This window comes from Lissotriton vulgaris, chromosome 11, assembly GCF_964263255.1.
Source record: "Lissotriton vulgaris chromosome 11, aLisVul1.2, whole genome shotgun sequence".
NCBI classification, from domain to species: domain Eukaryota; kingdom Metazoa; phylum Chordata; class Amphibia; order Caudata; family Salamandridae; genus Lissotriton; species Lissotriton vulgaris.
In genome coordinates this window covers 386,524,928-386,548,437 of record NC_141699.1, presented here as the reverse complement: position 1 = coordinate 386,548,437, position 23,510 = coordinate 386,524,928, and the positions used below count along the sequence as shown (strand labels likewise).

Here is a 23,510-nt window from a genome sequence, read left to right as displayed (position 1 = left end):
GATGGTGGAGAGACAGAGAGCGAGATAGAAAGAGACTTAATTGCACAGAATTTGCATGCTTAAGACATATATTTTGCAAGAAAAAGTCACATTTTAACCTTATTACCCAACCCCATTGTACTCGCGTATCCTTAACTCCCATCCCCACTATCCCTGTATGAAGGAGCATAGGCCCACATGCATCATTGTGACATTTTGCACTTCCTAATTTGCGAAAAATAAGGAATCGCAAATTAGGAAGTGCAAAATGCTATGCATCATTATTTTCGGTATTCATTTGTGATTCGGTAAAAATCGCAATTTTTACCGAATCCCAAATGAATACCGAATTCTTAAGTTAATTTTCGCAATTCCCATTGATTCCTATGGGCCAAAAGGCCCATAGGAGTCAATGGGAATTGCGAGTGGCACTTTGAAAATTTCATGGGTGCAGGGGGGGGTCCAAAGGACCCCCCCATGCACCCCTGAAATGTATTTTTCGCATCATGTTTCACACACACATGTCCTAAGGACATGTGTGTGTGAAACATGAATGTTGAAAAAAAAACATTTTAAGCATTTTAAACACTTTTTCCAAATTTACCGAGTGGTTCAACCACTCGGTAAATTTGGCATCCTAATTGCGAATTTACAGTTTTAAATTTAATGATGCATTGCTTTTAAGAAATCGCACATCTGCGACTTCTTAAAAGCACCCGCAATTTTAGAACTCGCAAACATGTTACGAATTCTAAAATTGCTTCATGCATCCCAAAAAGCACTTTTGCATTCGCAAACAGCCGATTTTAAGGAATCGCACCGTTTGCGACTACAAAAATGCTTGATGCATGTGGGCCCTTATGTATGTGAATGAGATATAGAGGAGCCATTGCATCTACCACATGGCATACAGCGATTTTGGTTTCTCCTAAGACAGGATTTGTTGCCATTAAACAATCTATTGGCAAAGTGGTATGGTGCTCGTGCAATTTGTAATTTTTGCAACTTGTCCACCCAGGATCGCTTGCACGTTCTCTTCATATGCCCTGTATTGCGCCCATTTCGGCGTAAGTGGTTAAGATATGTATGTTTGCAATTGGATATTTTAAATGCTAACTCTTTCTTACTTGCATTGTATAATCCCCCAAATGAAATCTTTTGTTTTAATATTTTTAACTTTTTTAAATGTTTTTTAGCTGTTTATTGATGGCTTTTGTAGTATGTGAATCTGATTACTCTGTATTTTTGTAAACATTGTAGACGTCCTTCTTGCATTGAATGGGTCTTGTTTTGTGTATGGTTTTTATGTGGATGTTCCCGGAGCTCCAAAACATAATAAAAGAATTGAATATATTTTGCAAGAAAAAGTCGCATTTTAACCTTATTACCCAACCCCATTGTACTCGCGTACCCTTAACTCCCATCCCCACTATCCCTGTATGATGGAGCATAATGTATGTGAATGAGATATAGAGGAGCCATTTTGATGAATTCTCAAGAGTTTCTATCACTGGGCAGCTAAGTAGCTATAATGATAGTGAATTTAAATAGTGATGCCACGATTGTTTCTTTGTGTGAAAATATAGTCAGTGCCAGCTCTGAGGACATAATTGATCGGCTGTTGTTATGGTCACGAGGTCTCATTTCAGGTTTAGAGCTTCTTTTATGCCATTATTTGATGCGTACACTATGATGGCGTTAGGTTTTTTGTTTGTAGAAAACGTCAATTTTCAATGCTATGCATGTTTATGTATATATTTTTATATTTTATATTGTGTAATGTGGTGCTGTGTCAGTGCCTTTACTCTTTGAAATTCATTTCATTCTAGATTATGCAGCAGTCACTATTGACACTCTCTTTAATTTCTCTTTAACTTTAGATAATTCAGAGAATTTCATTGTTTTTCTAGAGATGTACGGCTTGAAGATCAGCATGAGAATGCAGACAACTACCTCGGCAAAATTGTGCCAGGGCAGCTGTGCGTGTTCTGGGCATCCTTCCCATATATTTTTTAGTATGAAGGAGGCCTTGGAAAGCGAAAAGCTGGACCTGTGTCCCCTAAGTGATTGCAAACAGGGCACTGGGGCAGCTATCAGCAGTCTGAAGAAGGACTGGGGAGCTGAGAACGTCCTCCACATCAACTGTAACACAGAGAAAGTGACCTACCATATCACTTCGCCTTATGGCCTATGATATGTAGACATGTCAACCAGAAATGTTCAAATCCGATGAGAAGAAAACAAGGGTATAATAAGCCGCCACAGCTCAACTAACAAAAACCTGGACGCTGTCTTGAAATGGGACATAATGAGAATGACCTCAAATGGATCATACTATAAAAACCTCATCTCACTCCTGATCCAAGCTCCACGACCGGGAGACGATTCACCAGAGAATAACAATGGATTTTTAAACTCAGATCACATTTTACTGGGTTGAAAGATGACATTCCATAGATTGAGTAAACATTCTTCTGAAGTGAGTCCACCTCTATCCACACCTTAAATGAGCTGATCCCGCTTTATATGTGTAAATCTTCTTCACTTGAGTACAATAATGTGACATTTTCCACACATTACTTAAAATTATGCTTTTATAACCCTAGCATTCATACAGCATTTACGTTTATTGTTGACCAATCATTTCATTCCGGTTTTTCAAACAATATATTTTTTTTAGAAATATCCATCTGGATAATATGTATAGTATAGTATAGTATAATAGTATAGACCTCCGATGACCACAAAACCTGGTTTGTTCACTGCGAAAACTATGCAAAAAATAAAAATAAATGTAAGTCGTAGTGCCCACCTCACCCTCCGCAGGACATCTCTCTTTCTGGAGGGTTTAGCATAAACCCAAGATTGCCTCACCGATTCTAGAACCCCTCCACATTTCTTCAGGACTGAGGTACCATTAGCTCCTGACACCTCGCGAGTTGAACATCAGCCCTCACCCTTCGTCCAAAGAGCTGGCACTATCCACATGTTCACAATAGCATTTGAGCGCCACATTGGCATATTGTTAACATATTACACATGGGCAACATCTCTCTTGAATGTGAAAAGGTCAGCGTAAATGAGGTCACTGCCTTTTGTCTGTGGCTAATGCAAATTTACAGTCCTTTTGATAAAATGGCGGAACATGACATGGGATTAAGGAGGTACATATGGACTTGAGCTCATGAGTTGCTGGGTGACTTCATATAGAAACGTTGCAGATACCGTGATGATCAAAGAGAAACATAGTTTCAAGCATCAAAAAACCTAGAAATAACAGACAGCGTAGAGATGTTCATGTTCACACCCTGTGGTCTTTGGACAGCTCATGGTGCTGTGTTTTGCACGGTGGCTGGTGGGGCCACGAGGAGATAATGAGCCGGGCTTCCATCATGCTGTTTCTGAGTGTATTAAGGCGAGTTTAAAGGGCTCACTTGAGATCTAGAAGGTTGCTGTTGTCTCTGATTTGAATGACAATGTCAAGCTACAGGAGAGGAATGTGCAGTTTGAAGGACCTGAACCTTGTGAAGCTCATGGTGGTTTAGGTGCTAGTAGTAGGTGGAGGTTTGCATGGCGCAAGGTGTGGGATGTGGTGCGGTGAGTAACCAGTTGGTCTGCTAAGTCTGACAGTGTTGTGCTAGGCCTCCCCGGGGCTCAAGAGTCACAAAGCTGACGATTGTAGTACTTTGTGTCCAAAGGCAAAAGGAAGCTGATCATCCACACCCAGGCCGGGCGCAAATACCAAGCGAAGGCACAGGCAGGGGCTGCCGACCACGAAAGGCGAGGGCAGGAACAAGTGCAGGCAGCAGTGCCTGACAACCATGCAATGTATCACTCTGACCCCAGACTCTTCCACCCAGGAGTTCACCCTCTATAACTCTCAGCCAATGAGAAGAAGACATGTGGGCCAGCAGGATTAGTAGAGCCTCCATCAGAGCTCAGGGGAAGACTCGACATCAATATGAGCAGTGGAAATCAGTTGTGGCAGAAGTTATGTGACACCCTCACTTTTGACACACACACAATACAACATATAGCACTGTACAAGCAAGTCGAGGGCACTATGGAAGGAACTCTGGATGCACAATGTATGTAGTACTGTGTGGTGCACCTACTGTCAGACACACCAACAGGAGGGTAGCAGAGCAGACTGCTGAGCTCCTCTTCCTTTCACCCTCCGAGCTGGTGGAAATCTGCCCCATATGGCCCAGCCCTCCCTGGGGCCAATCAGTGCTGGATAACTGCAAGGAAATCCTATCTTTTCTACTGAAAGAAGGGAATACCTGTAGGGGAAATAACAAAAAAAACCTGAGCACTACCGACATATAAATGGGGTACAACTCAAATGAGGAGTTAAGAGGCCAGATGTACAAAGCCATTTTGCAAATGCAAACCCTGCTATTTGCAAAATCACGGGGTTCGCGACTTGAAAAAGGCGTTTTTCTATTTACTCAACTAATTTTGCAGGTCGGAAAAGCCTTGCCGACACACAAAATGGGCTTTATGATTCACTCCGAATTGCAATTAGCAGTGGGCGTGAAGTGGCGGACCCGCCTATCTGCAAGTCACAATGGAATGTATCAATATCTTGTATTGCAACTGCAGTCACAAATAATTGATGAATTAGTGACCTCTCAAAGGAGGTGGTGTCTCCTTGTTCCACCCTTCTCTTTGTGAATGCTGATGAAACCTCAGGGGAAGAAGGTAGTACTGAAGGGAGCCCCGGTTTCTTTCAGGAACAAGAGCTGCCTTGAAGAATCCTGATGCATTTTCGCTCCTAGCATATTGTATCCCTGCTTCCAACCTCTATCGTTCCCACTGCTGGTGATCTGCTAAATGATACGGTGTAAATCACAATTTTTTGTTTTGGGTGATATATTGGTCACAATGTGATATCACTTTAGTGCAGGCTTAAGAGGGTGGGAGCCTTTAATTTACCATGCAGCATAATACTTCTCTCCACTCACGCTCTGCACTAGAAATAGAACCCCCACCACCATCACTCACCTCCATAGTCAACGAGGGTGGGGTCCCTGCCCCGCATGCCAGGTAGCGGTCTGTCCCTGACAAATTCAGAGCAACTGCAATCCTGTTCCTACCCAGGACCCGAAATGCTCTTCTGACTTTTGCGTTTGCACTCTCCAGTGCGGTGGGCGATGAGGCGGCATCCTCCTCAAGTCTGGCCATACGGAGATGTGGTGCTGGAGCTTCTGGAAACTCCTCCATCCCGGAGAGTGACTCCGGGTCATGTACACGTTTCTCCAGCTCATAGAGTGACTCCGAGCCCCCAAGAATGTCCTCCAGGACAGAGCGGAACATGTCATCTTCTAGAAACTTCTCCAGGATGGTGAATGATTTGGAGGTGCTGCCAACCATTAGATCGGCTCCATCAGATGCGTACATGTGGATGTCCAGGGTATCTGTGAAAAAAGAGATTAACACAGAGTGTCACTACTCCAGCTCTGTGGGGGCTGCAGGCTAGCATACAGGAACCCTCTTTTGGTGTGTGGATCTGGCAGATGGGAGCCAGGGAAAAACAAATGACCTGTGGGGTAATATCAGTGTGGGATTTTCAGATAAGCCTCTAATTAGGCCTTTATACTATGGCGTTAAACTATGGAGAACACAATGCTTTTGGTACCCCCTGATCGACCATTTCCACCACAAGAAAAGGTGAAATTCCCTACCCTCCTGAAAGAGGTCATCCCACACCATCTCACGAGCAGTGATGGAAGGAAGAGGCATTCATTTCTCTTCATTAGCATGTCTCAGACATTATTTCCTAGTATGTTTATCACATTTAAATGTTCCCTAATACAATATGACCCTAATGTTGACTGAAAGGATGTTTTAAGAAATATTATGCGTTTCTCTCTTTTCCCCTTATCTGTGTGTGCTGCAAATACCTGACATCATGTCAGTCTTGGCCCATGGAGCATTTTCGTGACAACTCTTCTCGACGCTTAACAATTAAAACAAAGGTATTTATATTTGGAACGGTTTGCACTGCACATTTTAACCTGGTCTTAATTTCAGCACTTTGAAATCTGAGACGTTTTTTTCTGGTTTACATTTCAGGGGCATTGACACAAACAATAATGCAAGTACCCACGTAGACCCCCTAGGAACTCAATAGGATCCTTTGCACCTGAAGAAGCTCCCTGCACATTCAGGCAGTGAAACGTATCGACCCAACTTGTAAACAAACTCCACATTTACCGCATTTTCAACATATGTTAGCCTACAAATTATTAAAGTAGTACAGTGTTTCCTGGGCACGTTCATATGTGTTTACTCCTTACCTGATCTTTAATTATAGGGTCCTCTCAGACACATTCATTGAGTGCACTACCCACACAGAGCTGGCAGGCTCCCAGGACAGACAGGAGGCCCACCTTACCCAGCGCAGAGACACACACCACCAGCATGAAGTGGAGAAGCGTGGCTCAGTGGTTAGAGGCGGCAGACCCAGAAGCTGAGATCGGCCGTGGACCAGGGTTCGATTCCCCGCCCCGGCGGGTCTCGGGCTCAAAAATTCCACGGAGTCGACAATTCTCGCTCTGGTGCCTACTCGACTCACGGGGTCACACTCTGCGACTCTGGGCAATAGCTTGCTTAATCTCCACTACGGCCCCTCGCGGCGGGATGCCTGGCTTTCAACTTGTGGATACCCGGCTGGGGTATCTCACAGGAGAATACCAGGACGGGTTCCCTAAGCAAGCGCCTTGAGGCCCCTGGGTTAAAGTGCGCTATATAAATCGAAACACATTCACACACATTTACACATGACCACCTACAACCATTCGAACTAGTTCCAAATTCATAGCATGTCAGGCCCCAGTAAAACGGGAGTACACCGATGATGAGAAGCTGTGGCAAAGCAGAACAGATCTGTGCACCCACCGGTCGCTCCAGGATGCAGCAGTTACCTTTACCACCTACCTTAACCATGTATTTTGAAGCACCCAACTGCTATGACCTGGGTGACTGAAATGGGGAAAACATTTTCTCCCTTCTACTAGTAGTGAGAGATACTTCAACTTCTGATAATTCTCTTAGAAGGCTAGAGTATGTATAGCTTCCATTTGTCTTTAGGGCCACGTATGTTCTGATACTTAAGGGAGACTGAGGTGCATTAGTCCTCCGTTCCTCGCACTCCTTTGAATATAGAGAATGTTTACTACCCCAGGACTCGACAAGCAGCCTCCCAAAATGACTTTTTACTTATGCTGAAAAACATTACAACTGGGAACTTAAATATGGCATTGATGGCCCTGCCCAAGAACAAAACTATATTTTCAACTGCAGCAGCAACAGTCAACTTAGATCTCTTGTGCTGGACCGAAGCATACCACCCCGGGTCAGGCCTTCTGCATCAAGGTGGAATCACCAAGCCAGACATCAGTCTGCCTGGCAGAGCAAGCTCTATTGAGCCCTGACATTTACTCTTTAGTGACCCTTGTCAGAAAAGGATTCAAATATTCTGAACATTTCTGACACTTGTGTACGTGGGCAGGAAGCCCCCATTCCTGGTAGTGTTTGCTCAATCTTCCCCTGTACCCAGTGAACTCCCAAACACTCCATCTTATCTAAGACCTACAGTAAGAACACATTCGAGTGGCCCCATGACAGATAGTGGCTTGGGGCCCCTCATGGTGGTTGAGTGTGTATGCCATCGCTATCCTGGTGTCTGTCCTAGTATGGATCTGCAAACTGGAGGTCGGCGTGGCTTGGAAGCCGATGGAGCAGGCTGTGGGCGCTGAGCTCCGCACAGATGCCCACATTAATCCTGAACAAGCATGGTGCCCTGGCGTGTCGAACGGTGCTGGGAACGAGCCGCGGGGTGCTGAGCTTACTTGGCACTCGCACAGATGAAAATCGGGCTCCGAGTCGTTCTCTGGGCTGGTCTGTCGATGGAGGTTGCTGGCTCCGGTGCGGCACAAAATGGCGGCGGCTCTACTGCAGAATACCCGACCCTGGGCCGGAGGCTGGTGAGAGCTGCCGTCTGAAGACAGGAAACTGTGTATCACTGTAGGACCTTGCTGGGAATCATGCCGAGTTCTGGGCGGCATCTGGGAGTTGGAGCGGTGAAGGAGGACGCGCCCTGCACCATGGAGGCTCCCCGCGGGAGCTGACTGCAGGGCGGTGCAGACTGTGTCCGGCTGCGAGGTGCTGGGAGTCCAGAAAGCTGAGGCTGCGCCGAGCAGACAGGGGAAGGTGCGGAGGAACGACTGGTCCAGGACGCCGTTGCGGAGGCTGTGTTACCACCAAACCAGCCGTGGTGAGTGGGGCGCGATCTAACACGGGCCCCTGGCTGCGGTGGCGGAAGGGGGCCTACGGGGGCGGTCGCATCCTGTGAGCTGAGGCGGGGAGCACACAAAAACGGGAGAAGGGTGGCCCTGAGCGGGGGGGACTTCAATTACGCAAAAGAGAAGAGGAAGAGGTAGGGGAGGAAGGCCTCCGTGTATTCAACGAACTTTGGCTGGGCTACCACTGGCCCCATGCAATGACTGTCGGTGCAAGCCCTGATGCGCGCTTAGAAACCTTACTGCACCAGTTCTGTCCTCCTACGAACCAGAGACTCCAGTTGGGCCTGAACTCTGCTCCCGGACGGCCCCAGGTGGGGCTGAAGTAGTGACAGAGTGCGGCCCCCGGGGGAAGTAGGGTCGCAGACCAGTCTTCCCTCGGGGTTTTCGCGCAAGGCACGGAAGGACAAGGTGGAGGGCGGGACTACAGGGGTTAAGGGAAGGGGTGGGATTGGGGAGGGCATATAAGGTGTCAGGAGAGGAAGATCCGGCCTCTTCCTGACACCTGTGCATCACCGGGAGGACATTTTATGTTTGTTAGTTTTTTAGGGCCGTTTAGAGCTGGCTGATTTGTCGATCAGCAGGCAGATGGAGGGTTTGGCTGGTTGTCTGGCAGTCTCCGGGGGATGCCCCCTGGGGAGTTTCTGGTGCGGCGGTGTTTTCGCCACGAGGCGAGTGAGGACGGGAATGTCGATCGGGAGCAGCCCCTGGCCCGGTTGGGGGATTCGGCGTGCAGTGAGTAGGTGTGCGGAGCGGCGGGAATGCATGGCGGCCGTGGCGGGAATTGGTAGATGATGCCGGGTCACCCTGTCTGGGAGCGGGTGGGGGGGGGGCCCCGCCTTGCGCGCGCGTTTCTCTTTCCCCCAGGTTTTTCCTCAGGCTTCTCCTGGGGTTTTCCGTCGCGCTGCGTTGGCCTGCGGGGGGGAGGGGCCTGGGGGTTCGGTGTGGGAGGCCGCGGGGGGGGGGCTCGCTGCGGGGGTGGGGGGAGGGGGGTTTTCTTTCCACTCTTTGTCCGCTGTCCTGGGGGGGGGGCTTACTCTGCGTGCCTGGGGGGAGGGTGGGAACGGTCCTGGGTCAGGCTGTGGGTACATTTTGGTTGCCACTGCTCCTCATTTTGCGGGGGACCCCCGTTCGCTTTAGGAGATGGGTGGCTAAACTTGGTGGCGGCATTCATCAGCTGATCGGCACGGGGCGTTTCGAGAGTTTTGGCAGCGGAGAACGGAGCCGGCAGCGGTCCAGCAGGCACCCACTTAATTTTGGCGGCAAGGCGGGGCGTGGGCCGGTCCACCCTGGGAGCCCGCGCTTTTCAAGTTGGTCACGGGCGGGTCCCGGTGGAGTTTGTTGACGCGCGCAACTGGGTATCTGGGACTAGGTGAGGGACGGCCAAGACGGCGCGAGGCCCGGTGGTGCTTGGGCCTACCGGGTTGTGGCGACCTGGTGGAGGGAGCGGAATACGGACGGTGCCCCAGCGCGACAACAGGTGATGCCAGCGGGGCGCACTACGGCCTCCATACGCTGGTCCGAAGCAGTAGGGGGGTCCGTGGCGGCCTGCCCTCCACCGGGGTATTCGCGCAGCATCAGATACACCTTTTATCCAGACACTGTTACTTATGTTTTGTGTATGAGTTGGCATGGTTGTGGTGTGGGAAATGCTTGGGGTCAGGTGGTGTGGTTGCGAAGGGAGCGGTGGGGCTCTGCGGGTGCTGTGTGATGGGGATGTTGAGTTCACTGGTTTGGGGGGGGTTCATGGTGCCAGGATTGTTCTTTCTTGTGGTAGGGGTCAGGGGGCCAAGGTGGGACATTCGGGCACGGCCACGATGGGCATGGCGCCTATAAGTAAAGGGGCGTTGTGCTGGGGCAGCCCTTATGTGCGCAATTAAGGCTGCGGACTGGGGGATGTGGACAGCTTGGGGGGGATCCTGGCGATTCAGGGGCAATGTGCTGTAATTGTAGGGGGATGTGCTGGGGGATACCAGGGCTGCGGCGGCAGGGGTCCTGATGGGAGCACAGTGTGGGTGACATGATTCACAGCGGTTTGCTGAACAGCGGGAGGACTGGGATGGCCGGTTGACTCCCTAGTGGCATTTGGACGTGACATTGGCTTTCAGGCGGGTGGGGGGCTCTGGGGTCTGGATGCTTACACTGGCAGGGAAGGATGTTCCGGCGAGATTCGGACGCTACCCGCAGCAGTACGGGCATAGCGGCACCACGTGGGTGCAAGGTTGGAGCAGTGAAGGGGGTACTGAATGCGCCGGGGAGGCGGAAGCCAGGTTTTGGGGTGCCGTGTAGGTGGCGGTGGGCTTCACATCTTGGATTAGCTTGGCGGGGGGATTTTCGCGCGAAGGTTGGGGAATTTTTGTGTCGGGCTATGCGGGAGGGTGAGTGGTTTTCGTCCCCGGGAATTGGAGGCTTGCCAGTCGATGGGGCGGGAAAGGAGTGCAGGGGTGAATTCACAACCTCTAACAGCAGACTCAGGCCTGGGAGAGTTTTCAAAGGATGGGCGTGGTATGGCGGTGAGCGTCTGACGCGTCGGCCATGGCGGGGGTAATTTTTGGCAGGATGGTTTGGGAGTGGTGTTTTTTCCAAAGGAAGGAGGAGTTTATGATGGAAGCGTTTGCGGGGATGTACAGGGCAGCTCGGGGGTGGTCCTGTTGGACACGTGTGCATGAGTAGTTGAGGGCTGGGAGCAAGGGGGCCTTTTTGGTGGGGGGGTGGCCGAGGTGGTACGGGAAGATGTGGCGTGGTGGTAGCGGTATTGGGGCCACTGTGTGCTGGGGTCTTGGGGGGGAGAGGGGGGTTTCTTTGCGTTGACCTGGGTGCGTGGTACTGCGCGCCACGGTGGCGGGGGTTGTGGTTTAGAACTACTTGCAGATCCGAAGGGACCGAGGGGAGGTAGGTTGGACCGCGGGGGGCAGGTTGGTAGTGCCAAATTAGGGTGCAGGCTTGCGAACGGAGCAGCTGAGGTGCGGTGTAGTTGTGGCAGAGGTGTGCACAGGCATGAGGGCACTAAGGGCCTGGCATATTGGTGTCGGTTTGTGCGGGGGCAAGGGTGAGTGTCGGACGATCACCGAGGATTCCGAGTGCAGTTAGTTGGAGGGAGGGAGTCGTCTTTCGACGGGGGAGACGTTTCGCCTGGGATTTGCTGGTCATGTGCGTAACTGGAATGTTCTGTGGTGGGACGGTCTGGAGAGGAGTGTGGTTCTTGGGGGCTCGGGCGGCAACAGCTGTGTTGTCCTGTGGGGGTCCTGGGGAGTGGGGGGCACTGGTGGGGTGGTGGGTGCAGGCGGTGCCTGTGGCGGTGTGGGTACTGGGGACATGGGGTTTGTCTTGAAGAGGAGATCGGGTCAACGGCCGTTAGAGGGCTGGGGGTACGTCATATATTTTACAGGACTGATCTTTCTTTTCTACCAAGGGGTCTGGAAGTTGAGCGGGAGCCAGGGCAGTCGCCTGGATGGGTGTGGCCTTTTTCTCCCCGATTTGGTTGACGGTGGAGGCGTACTAGCGGGTGTGTGGACATTACTGGGTGGGGTCCACGATTGTTGGGTGGTGACCTGTTGAGAGATCGGGTCGGACAACATTTGTGGGGGGGGGATGTTGGTACCAGTGCGGTCACCGTTGGGCACAGGAAATGGGAGGTTGCCCTGATTTTTGGATACATGATGGGGGTGAGTTTACTGGGATATGTCAGGTCTGGCGTGATCCTGGGATGCTTCGCAGGGATGTGTTTCCAGTGAACGGAACATGGGGCATCATGGACAGACACATGTTTTGTGCTTGGGGGAGACTGTTGGGGGTCAAGGATGTGGGGGTTCAGGCCATGGCGCCCGGGGTGATGGGACTGTTTGGGGCGAGATAGAAGGTGGGGGCCTTTTTCACGGGGAGCCGCCTGTCGCGGTCCAGGAATGGTCAGGACTGTAACTCGCTTACATTCGAATGGAGGTGCAGGCTGTGGATGGTCGTCCACGGGGGGGGGTCACCTAACAGGAACGGAGTTGGCCCGGGACCACCTGGGGACGGATTGCTGGCCCGGTTGGGTGAATAGTTGTTCACTGCGGGTAGGGGGGGATCCACAGTTGGCTGTCCACCGCAGGACGTTCTGAGAGATGGGGGGGTGACCGGCTTGAGTTTGATGCCTTAACAATGACTGGATTTTATTTACATTGAGATTCCTTTATGGTGTGCAACTGTTATGGTTTGCCAAGGGATAGAAGGACTGTGGTACAAGGGGTGGATGGTCGTTTACCTCAGAAGTGGGGTGGGGGAATGGCTGGGGTGGCCAATGATTTGTCCGGGGTTGTTGGTTTTGGTGGCCTCGGGCACAATGGTGGACGGTCGTTCACCGCAATGGGGGGGGCGCTTACCCAACGCACAGTGACATGCAGGATGTAGTGAGGATGAACTGGCGGTGGCTTCATGCTTCCCTAAGATCAGACTTGGTTTCACTGACATGACATGATCATATACGATCACGTCACATGCTAGAATGCTTCTTTGTCATCTTGAACTTCTAGGGTTACTCGGTATTTGCAGACGTGAGCACTTCCATTTAGAAAGGGGACGGTCTTACATGTTGCACAGCCTTTGGGGTGGGGGGTGCACCTTTATGGTCCGGGAGCGGGATTGGCAATGGTTGTCGAAGGGGAAAAGGACGGTTGACCAGGGGGTGGATGGTCGTCCACCTCGGGAGGAAAAGGGGCACATTGGATGGCCAATACAGTGGTCCGGAGTGGTCGATGGTTCTGCTGGGATGTGTACAGGTGGTGGATGCAGGCCAGGTGGTGGATGGCCATTCACCGCGGGGGAAGTGGATTTTTCAGACAAATGATTGGGTCCAGACATGTTGCTGGTATGCGGGCGTTGGGCGCGGTGGTGGATGGCCGTTCACCACGCAGGGTGTGGCCCCATGGGATGTTTTGTGTACCCCGCATGCAGGCGCAGGTGGGAATGATACAGGAATATCGCAGCGTCGAGAGCAGTTTTCTTGGTGGATTTTGCCAGGGGACGTCCCTGTATGACAGGGGACGCATGGTCGGTGGATGGTCGTTCACCGGGTGCTGCTGCAGGGAGGTTGCCTTTGGGCACGGGACTGAAGGGCGCGTGGGCCCGTGGCTGGAAGGGCACCTTTCGCGATTAATGTTTCTATCGGGAGTGGTAATTTTGCTGCTGGATCCGGGATGAGGTGGTGGATTGTCGTCCACTGGAAGGCTTTGAGTGAGGCTGGCAGGAGGCGAAAGGTGCGCAGGACAATGGGGGGGGTGGGGCAGGTAACCACCATCCGGGGGTTCCCTGGGTGGCGGTACTTTGGAGGGGTAGAGAGTCACATACGGGTGGATCCACCCCTCGGGTGGGGGGAGAACAGTACACAGGTGACTGATAGTGGGGCACGGGAGGCAATGAGCAATAAAGGCAAAGTCAACAGAGGATGCTTGGAGGGCAAGTGAAGGTGAGAATGGGGAGAGGAAGGAGGTTATCGAGTGAATGGGTGAAGAGTCAGACAGGTGAGAGGGTTTTGGAAAGCCAGAATGGAGAATGCGTGGGGATGGGATGGAAACGTATATTTCATGCATTGATGTACTGTTAATAAGTCTAAATGATTATGGAAACGTATATTTCATCCATTGATGTACTGTTAATAAGTCTAAATGATTATGGAAATGTATATTTTCATCCATTGATGTACTGTTAATAAGTCTAAATGATTGCAACCATGTCCTAATAAATGGCCTTTTACACTTCAAGTAACCGCGTGGAGTGTAGGTATTGCGCGATCTGGGTTTGCTGACACGTGCCAGGTCGAGGTGCATGGCTCCCCTGGTAGTGTACTCCTTTGATGTATGGTGCCCTGGTAAGCTCTGCTGCAGTGGGGGACATTGTTGACACAGCTTCCAAAGGGTCCACAGCTATGGTCCCTCCCTAACTGCTGTCGGGCATGAACATGAGGCACAGTACTTTATTTAGTTGTAGCTGAACGGGGCAGAACCACGCCTGTAGGACGCAAGACTGCACTGTCATAGGACCGCGAACCTCCAACTTCATAAGACACATGCCACTGTGAGAGGAATTAGCCTACGCAGAGGAGAGCTGGCGGGCTGAGTATATAGGGGTGAGATATTGATGAAAGTAACAGCTAGAGGCGGTTGACATGCCGGGGCACCACCAGGGCTGGGTCTTGGAACAGCAACCATGTGGCAGATATCGCAGATAGGTTTCAGTCCTGGACTCAACCGCGTTGCTCTCGGTCATTGGATGACCCCTGGATTCTGAGCACAGTGACAATCCTTAAATCATTGTATAGGGTCTGAAGAGCCAAACCATGGGGAAACTTAGAGGGATACAGGGAGGCACACCACAAACACCAGACAGCGAAACGCCAGAGACTGACAGATTGGACAACCTGGGGACACGCAGGACCCCGCAATGCAGCAACAATTTGATCGAATACTAGTAGCGATTGCGGATTCTCGCACGGCCTTACAACAAGATATTGCACAGGTGGCAACAGGGCCGGGCCTACTGCGAGCGGATCACTCTAAATCATGCGCTAGGGTAAAACAGGTGGAGGCGACACTACAAGAAGTGGCGCCGGCCCACAGTGTATTGGAGAATAAAATGACGGTTGCCCTGGATCGAATACAGGCTTTAGAACGACGTGCCGAGGACGCTGAAAGTCGAAATTGGCGCAACAACGTTTCTCTCTCTCTCTCTCTCTCTCTCTGTCTCTCTCTCTCTCTCTCTCTCTCCTTCCGTCCCTCTCCCTCACTCCCCTTCCCTCACCCTTCCTCACCCTCACTCCCCTTCCCTCACCCTTCCTCACCCTCACTCCCCTTCCCTCACCCTCACTCCCCTTCCCTCATTCTGCAGGATGAGGGAACTCATTTTTGCGTCTGCAAAATGAATGAGACGCCCCTTTCACTCGTTGTTTTATGTTTGATATCATATTTTGTATAGTAAACCATTATCAGATCTCTCCAACAGCTTGTAACGTATTCTTGTCAACCTGCAATGTGGCAACTGCTGTAAGCGACATTTAATGTCTGCCCAGTGCCCACATTACTTCTGAGATGTTATTTTGGCAGGGCCTGCGTGGACTGTGAGGTGATGGAAGGAGGGGAGGGAGGGGGGCAGCGGGGAGTATAGGGTAGGCGCTGAGGCTCGCGGTCTCCACTGCTGACTTCTGTGTGAATCACTCTTTCTTCTTATGGGTAGGGGGAAGCTGCGGACAAGAAACGGCATGTATGGATGTGAACAGAGAATTTATTGCAGGAGTGGTTGCTTAGCAAACGATTTGTTGAGAGACAGGTGATGATCACCCATGCTATGCAGATAGGGCCTACACATTGGGTAGTGTGTTACAGGTCACACAGGCGTTTTTTGGCAGGGTGACTCAGGTATTCAGCCTTCCCAGGTTTAGAAATTGAGTACAGTTACATTGGGTGACATGGTGACCTGATAGCAAGCACTACATAAAAACAAGTACTTGTTCCCAAAAATGAGTGCAGCTGGCCCCCGCCGGCTCAAATTAAGTACTGACAATTGCTGTGTCGCCAGGTTCACATGCCGTGTTCTCTCATAAACAACCTACCTCCATCCTCGGCCCTAGCACGAACCTGCAAAACGGCACCGCACAAACTACCTCATCCACCTCTCGCTTCCACCACATGCTTCACACACCCACTCACCAATTTATGTGTGCTCAACCCTGACACTCAAACCCTACCTCGCCCCTCAAGCTCACCCTTCCTCTCTCCTTCAGCCAGTTTCACATCCATTCACCTTTCACTTTCATCACATACACACCCTCGCACACAACCACCAATCTACGTGTGCCACACCCTCCCCCATAAGTGCGCTGGGGATGCTCAGACGTGGGTCCCAGGCACTCCACACCACTGGAGTCAAGCTAGCCGGGCTGATGAGAGGTGTTACCTCGAAACCGGTCTGGTCCTCGGATGCTTGATTCCGTTCTGGGAAGGACATGGCTTTTGTAGTTCGGACTGGACTGTTCCCATGGGGCACAGGGTCAGAGCTGATTTGCATATCGCCATTGTCTAACCCAGGGTGGTGTGGAGTGCAAAAAAACGATGGATTTGGGCCCAGATCTTTGGACTGGGGTGAATGTGTGACATTGATCCACATTCTGTCCATCACCTGTTTTGTTTGCAATTACCGCCATAAGTGCGCTGGGAATGCTCAGACGTGGGTCCCAGGCACTCCACACCACTGGAGTCAAGCTAGCCGGGCTGATGAGAGGTGTTACCTCGAAACCGGTCCGGTCCTCGGATGCTTGATTCCGTTCTGGGAAGGACATGGCTTTTGTAGTTCGGACTGGACTGTTCCCATGGGGCACAGGGTCAGCGCTGATTTGCATATCGCCATTGTCTAACCCAGGGTGGTGTGGAGTGCAAAAAAACGATGGATTTGGGCCCAGATCTTTGGACTGGGGTGAATGTGTGACATTGATCCACATTCTGTCCATCTCCTGTTTTGTTTGCAACACCCTCCCCCACATCATACACCCTCACCTGCTCTCCCCTCACGCCCAACCCCCTCATTCCTCAAGCTTACCCTCACTCTTTCACTCTCCAAGCCTCACACCCACTGCTCACAGCCACCACATAGACACCCTCGCACTCTCTCAAGCACCCCTATGCGTGTTCCTCCCTCACACCCGCTCTCTTATCCTCGCTCAGCCTCACGCTCTCCCTGCCATTCACCTGCACGCCCAAACCCCACTTAATAATCCCTCAAGCTCCCTCTACCTCGCCGCCATGACTATGCGAACGAAGCCATGCGCAGAAGGGTTTTACAGCTTTCACTGCGCGCCCTGTGGCAAAGTAAACAAAAATTGTTTTTTTATAATATTCGCTTTTAATTTTAAGCTTTGGTTACACAACTCACCTTCAACCCGTCAATGCCTCTGCAACCTTTTCTCCCCTTTAAACCTTTGCCGCCACGTCCTCCTTTTTCACCTCGACCACCTTGGTCCCCCTTTGAGTCTCTCCGAGTCTCGCTCCGGTTACACACACTCTTTAAAAAAGCTTTTTTGAATCACGGGTACTATATCTGCAAGGTCCGCGGGCCACCAGGAAAGGCTTGCCGGGCCGCTGGCGGCCTGCGAGATGTACTATGAGTACCCTGCCTTAGAACGAGCACACAGAGTACCGGCAAAACCACCGCAGCCGGACTGTCCCCCCCCCCCGTCTGGTAGTAGCAAGAATACTGCACTACAAGGATAGAGACTTTTGACTCAAAAAAGCACGAACAGAAGGCCCGTATCAAGTTGAGAATGGCAAAGTGACTATCTTTCCGGATTATACCCTGGAGACCCAGCGCCGCCGCGCGTCTTTCCTGGCAGTTAAGAAAGAGCTGAGATCGGTGAGCCTCCAATATTCATTGTTGTTCCCAGCCAGATTGAAAATAATGTTGGACGGCAGCTTTCACGATAGCCCGGAAGAAGCATGGGCCTGGTTGGAAGCCTATCGATCTGGAACTGAGCTACCGATGTAAACACCTCCGAGAGTCATCCAGGGAACCTTTGTCGCAAGTCACAGTGTATTAGACGCCGCCGGCAGGGTATGCAGAAACCATCTCCGTCCCAGACAGAGATAGAGAGGCAAGACGTGCTGAAGGTAGTGACTGCTTTGTCAGGGGAACAGTCGTTGCAATCACCTGAGAGCACTGATTCGGAGAGAGACAAGGCATAATCTGACACTGAGACTTCAGAAGCAGGAAGCCTACGGATGCCGCAGGTCACCCCGGCCACAGCTGATGGACTAATGGATGAATGAGGTTTGGAGGACTAATTTGGGAGCTGCTATTGGGGAAGACATGGAATTGGGGACTATCCAAGAGTGAGAGCATTGTCAGTTTACTGAGCAAGGGGAACATTGGGAAGTGGATCAATGGTGGACCGCTCGAGCAATACACGATAGCTTTGCAATTTGTGTGGGGGAAACGGGTATGCCAGAGGAACAGTGTACAATTACGGGATAGAAGCGGGAATACTCATTGTGTTTGAGGGGTTTGCCGTTGCCTCTAGGCCCCCCATTGCCCTTAAGGCACGCCCACAGTGACTACTGGTGGACATAGGAGTGAATTAGTTTTATTTTTGAGAAGTATGGATGGGAACTAGCTGTGTTGTTCTAGGGCCTGTTATTGGGGGTGTGGCAGGAAGGGGGGCTTGGGGGGACAGTTGGGACGTTGGGATTGCTGGTGTGTTCATACAGGTAAAGGAAGGGTCGCACAAGATGATTTACAATGATGGGGACAATACTTGAGCTACGATGTATTACTTTGAATGTAAGGGGACTACACACAATGACGAGGTGCCATAAGGTCCACGCTTATTTGGTCAGGAGAGGGGTACATATTGCATTGCTCCAAGAAACGCACCTAACTAAATCACAGGGTCAAGCCTTGCAGAGAAGGTGGAGGGGGCAGGTATTTAGGACATCCTATTCGGCATTTGCAAGAGGGGAAATTATTTGGATTAGAGCTGGGATCCCCTTTCAGGTTACCAAACAAACCATAGACCCAGAAGGAAGATGTGTAGCTGTAGAGGGGCGTTTAAATGGGAGCGACGTAGCACTGTGTAGATCAGGCGCGATTCCTGGAGCACATATCTGGCACGTTAGCACATTTTAACTTGATAACAGATGTCATTCAAGATAGGTCACATCCTCTCCTACCAGACTCCCCTGTCCATAGGTTATCCAAATATAGACAAGATTGGCAAAATAGATGGAATTTTGTAGCTGCATGGAGACTTCATCACCCGTGAGATCGAGATTATTCCTACTTCTCTGCATTACACGAACTTCATGTTCGCCTAGATGTGATATTATGTTCAAAAACCATAATGACCTCTATAATTCGCTCTGAGTATCTCACTAGAACACTGTCCGACCACAACCCGTTGTTGATTAGTATGCATTGGACACTAGAAAAGTCGGAAATCCCTACTTGGAGATTACGTCCCAAAACATTAGATGACCCGGTTTTTAAAAAGGAAGTTGGTGAAGGGATAGTGAATTATTTTAATGAAAATGCAGGGACAGCTTCTATTAGAGCAATGGAATGGGACGCCTTCAAGGTTGTAGTGAGAGGGCTGTGTATTAATAAGTATGTAGGAGTGAGGAAGGTACTGATACAGGATGTGGAAAGAGCAGAAAACAGGCTGATAACAGCTGAAAGAGCTAGACCTGAGCACCCGGAAAAGCAAAGAGAGGTAGTGGAAGCTGAGGAGGCAGTGGCTGCAGAAAGAGAAAGACTCTGGTGTTTCGTTTAAAAGAAATATGTTGTAAAGGCACATGCGGAGGGAGACAAAGCGGGGACCTTGTTGGCATGGTTGGCCAATACCTCCCCGCGTGACACCCCGATCTTGGCATTGACGGCACGAGACGGATGTCCAATATATACTCGGAGAGGGATTAATGCACGGTTTTTAGAGTACTATGCAGCCTTGTATGAGAGTACACTGAACAGAGGGGATGAAGACATCAAATCCTTCATACAGAGCATACCTCTCCCGCAGTTAGAGGATGAACAAGAGAAGCAATTGGGGTGGGATATTACAATTGAGGAAATTAGAGGCGTGGTTAAAAACATGGCTCATAATAAAACACCGGGAGTAGATGGGTTACCAATAGAATTTTACTCGCATTACTTAGAATTGTTGGCCCCGAGGCTGCTGGAGGTCTACAGGGAGGCGCGCGACCGTGGCCATCTTCCTATGACCATGCGCGAGGCCCTTGTTATTCCATTATTAAAGCCAGGGAGAGAGAGCACAGACACAGCAGTTTATCGCCCATTGTCAATGATGTCCACTGACTATAAGATTTTAAGTCGGATCTTGGCGTCACGCTTGCTTCAGTATATGAACAGATTAGTTCATGGAGATGAGGCTGGGTTTATCCCAACTCGAAATACAGCTACAAATACACAGAGTTCTGGGCGAGGACCACCTTGACTACACACAGGCCACGGTACTATCCGTGGATATAGAGAAGGCTTTTGACAGCCTAGAATGGCCTTACCTGTATAAAGCAATGGGCCGTTTTGGATTGGGAGAGTCGTTCATAGGGTGGACGAAAGTGTTGTATACCTCGGCGAGGGTGAGAGTTGGAATGGCGATTTCTCCCCGATATCAAGTATCCCCGTGGGACGAGGCAGGGCTGCCCGCTCTCCCCATTGCTATTCACGTTAGCCATTGAACAGCTGGCAGCATATGCCAGGCTGGGGCAAAGGTATGAGGAGTTGCCTTTCAGAGGCGATCAGCAATATATCTCGCAATATGAGGGGGTGCTGGAGGGTGCGGCAGAACTGCTCTCGGAATTCAGGGATATATCGGGATTGAGAGTGAATTGGACCAAGACGTGCTTGTTTCCAGTGAAACCCGGAAGAGTAGTACCTGCCTTGAAGCGGAAGATATGATGGAAACCTACCTGCCTAGTATACCTTGGTACACATATTTACCATGAAACCAGTGCTAATCTTGAAGGGAATATTGGTAGGTGTATACGGGCACTAAGAGGTAGCATAGCATTCTGGAGTACGCTTCCTTTGTCAGTGACGGGAAGGGCCGCCTTACTGAAGATGGTGGCATTGCCACAGCTACAATATTTTTTTCTGCCTTTGCCCATATGGATACCAAGTTCAATGTTCAGGTTGCTCAATACTATGATAGTAGTATTCCTTTGGGGAACTGGTAGACGGAGAGTGGCGCTAAAAACGATGATGAGACCGAAAGCAGAGGGAGGTTTAGCGGTCCCTGACCTAGAGCTTTATTATATAGCAGCCCAGCTACAGGTTGTTACGCAAGTAGTTGCACTAGAATTTAGGGGCCCGGAGGACATGAGAGGTAAAGGAATACCGAGACACATCATATCTTTTATAATATTAAAACAAAGGCTTGACCTTAGGGATCTAACCCTGGAAGAGAAAACAATAAGATTATGTTGGAATCGGAGTCAGCGGAGAGCAGGAGTGACACACCATACGCCCCCGAAATACCATTTGGGATGGTTACAGCACTGCCCCATGGTGGAGACTGGACGTACTTGCTTGGGTGGGAACAGGCTGGGGTGCAGGTCCTGGGAGATTTATACAAGGACAGTAAATTATTAACATTCCAGGCCTTACAGTAACGATTTGACCTCCCCAGAGGGGGATTCCTAGTACATGCTGCCCTGGTGTGAGCACTTCAGAAGCATTGGAAGGAAGGACTAACTGAGCCCAAAACAACAATGGCTTGTCAATATGTCGTGATGGCAGCAGGTACATTTAAGGCAGTTACATGCCTGTATCGGCGAATGCTGGATGAGGGGTTGGCTCCGCTAGGCACATTACGATTGAAATGGGAGGTTGGAATCAGGAAGCCCATCCCAGAATCGGACTGGGGACATATCATGCGCAGGGCCTGGAAAAGCACTGGAAATGCACGATTCCAGCTGGTGCACTTTTTCATATTGAACAGAGCGTACCTTACCCCTGGTAAGATTAAAAAATACTTCAAGGTTGACAGTGCTGCATGCCCCAGATACACAAAGGAGGCTGTGAAACTTGAACACATGCTGTGGGACTGCCCGAAACTGGGGAATTATTGGTCTGAAATAGGAGACTTATTAAATTCAGTCACTGATCGCCAGATAGATTTTAACATAGTCACATGTATATTGCACTGGTTCCCCCATACCTCCAAGACAAAGGTAACAAGTACATTCGTAGATATGGGACTGCTGCTGGCAAAGCGCGAAATCACCACACACTGGAAGTCAAAAGAGGGACCTAGCAGCAGGAGATGGAAAGCAGAGCTGATTAAATGGGCAGGCAGTGAAAGTAGCGTTCCGTTTCAGCAGGCGAGATGCGTTAATAATGAGAAAGTTCTGGAGTCTGCGAGTGTGTGGGAGGGGTTGGCGCAAGCCAAGGCTGACCGGAAATAGGTGAGGGATGCAACACAGGGGGGTCCCACCCGAGACAAATGGTGAAGTAGCCACTGCAGTAAGTTATGGTATTTGACTATTATGTGATACACAATGTTGATGTAATGAACGTTTTGAACACACCGGTGATAGAGGGAGGGGGAGGGCAGTTGATTGGTTGTGGGGTTAAAAAACAGATTTTGTGGTTTATTGTAACGTATAAGACTTGGGATCTATTATAGGATGCAAGAGATGGGAACATCCCCTTTCTTTCCACTTAGCGAAAGGATTTGTTGACATATAATGTTTATGCTGTCGGGATTGAGGGGGTCAGGACTATAACAGGGGGTTATGGACTAAGGAGATGTCTTTAATTACTGAGCAGTGAGGTAACATGTTGTAAAATCAATAAAAATGTGTTAAAAAAATGCATCTGCAAACTGGACAAAATCCACCCTTTCCAAGCTTGACCCAGCGTAGCAAAGGCGAGCAGTCAAGATTTCTCAGGGAGGTAATGAGGGGGTAAGAGACTCATAACTCAAACATTCACACAAGAGGTGCATTATTGTATTTTAAACCTCAGAGCTTGTCTTTAAAAAATATATAAGTATCTTAATCACAACATAACTTACTATGGTACATACAGAATAATTAAATATGCAGGGATGCCCTATAGTCTCAGGGTTCTCTACAGAAAGAAAATATTGTGGAAGTGACAATTAAAGTTCAATTGCGGGCTTGCTGTGTTGTCGCAGGACAGCTTCCTAGCATTCTGTGACCGACAGGTCAATCTATAATAAATGACTTTTCCCTTCTGGTGTAGGGATAGTAATATTCGATATAGAGCTCCACCAAACTCTGTTTTTACAGCCTGTTCTCTCAGGCATATGGAATAACCAGATATGGGGCACACGTAGAATTACCAAGGGAGGTGTGCTGCTCGGCGAGGCAAGGGTGAGCTGTCACACCAGGGCTCCCTTGGGCAACCCTGCCTCCTAAGCTGGCCAGCTGCCACAGCAGCAACTTCATAAAGAGACCTCCAGCAGTTGGCTCTAGAGATCACGGTGGAAGGATTTCCTCCTTCGGACCAGGGCACTAGTGTGATCGCTGAAGTCAACATTGAACATCTGCATCTTTTAATATGGCTTTCTCTCCAGATTTAGTAATGCTTTGCATAGGGTTTGCATTACTTTTGCAAAGCAAACCCGATACAAAGTGTGAAGTCTGACACAAATTTGGATGTACATTGGGTAGTATTCGAAAGTAAAGCAAAGTTGTGCAAGGCACAGCTTCAAAACACTTAATA

General features: G+C 49.9%; 1 protein-coding gene across 1 annotated transcript in view; it reads right to left on the bottom strand.

Moving 5' to 3' along the window:
• The window catches only part of LOC147679834 (uncharacterized), a 104,874-nt gene that overhangs the window by 373 nt on the left and 80,991 nt on the right, over window positions 1–23,510 (bottom strand). Inside the window, exon 6 of the mRNA XM_086943390.1 lies at window positions 4,987–5,399. Coding sequence (XP_086799516.1) covers window positions 4,987–5,399 — 413 coding nt within the window. The remainder of the gene's footprint in view (window positions 1–4,986; window positions 5,400–23,510) is intronic.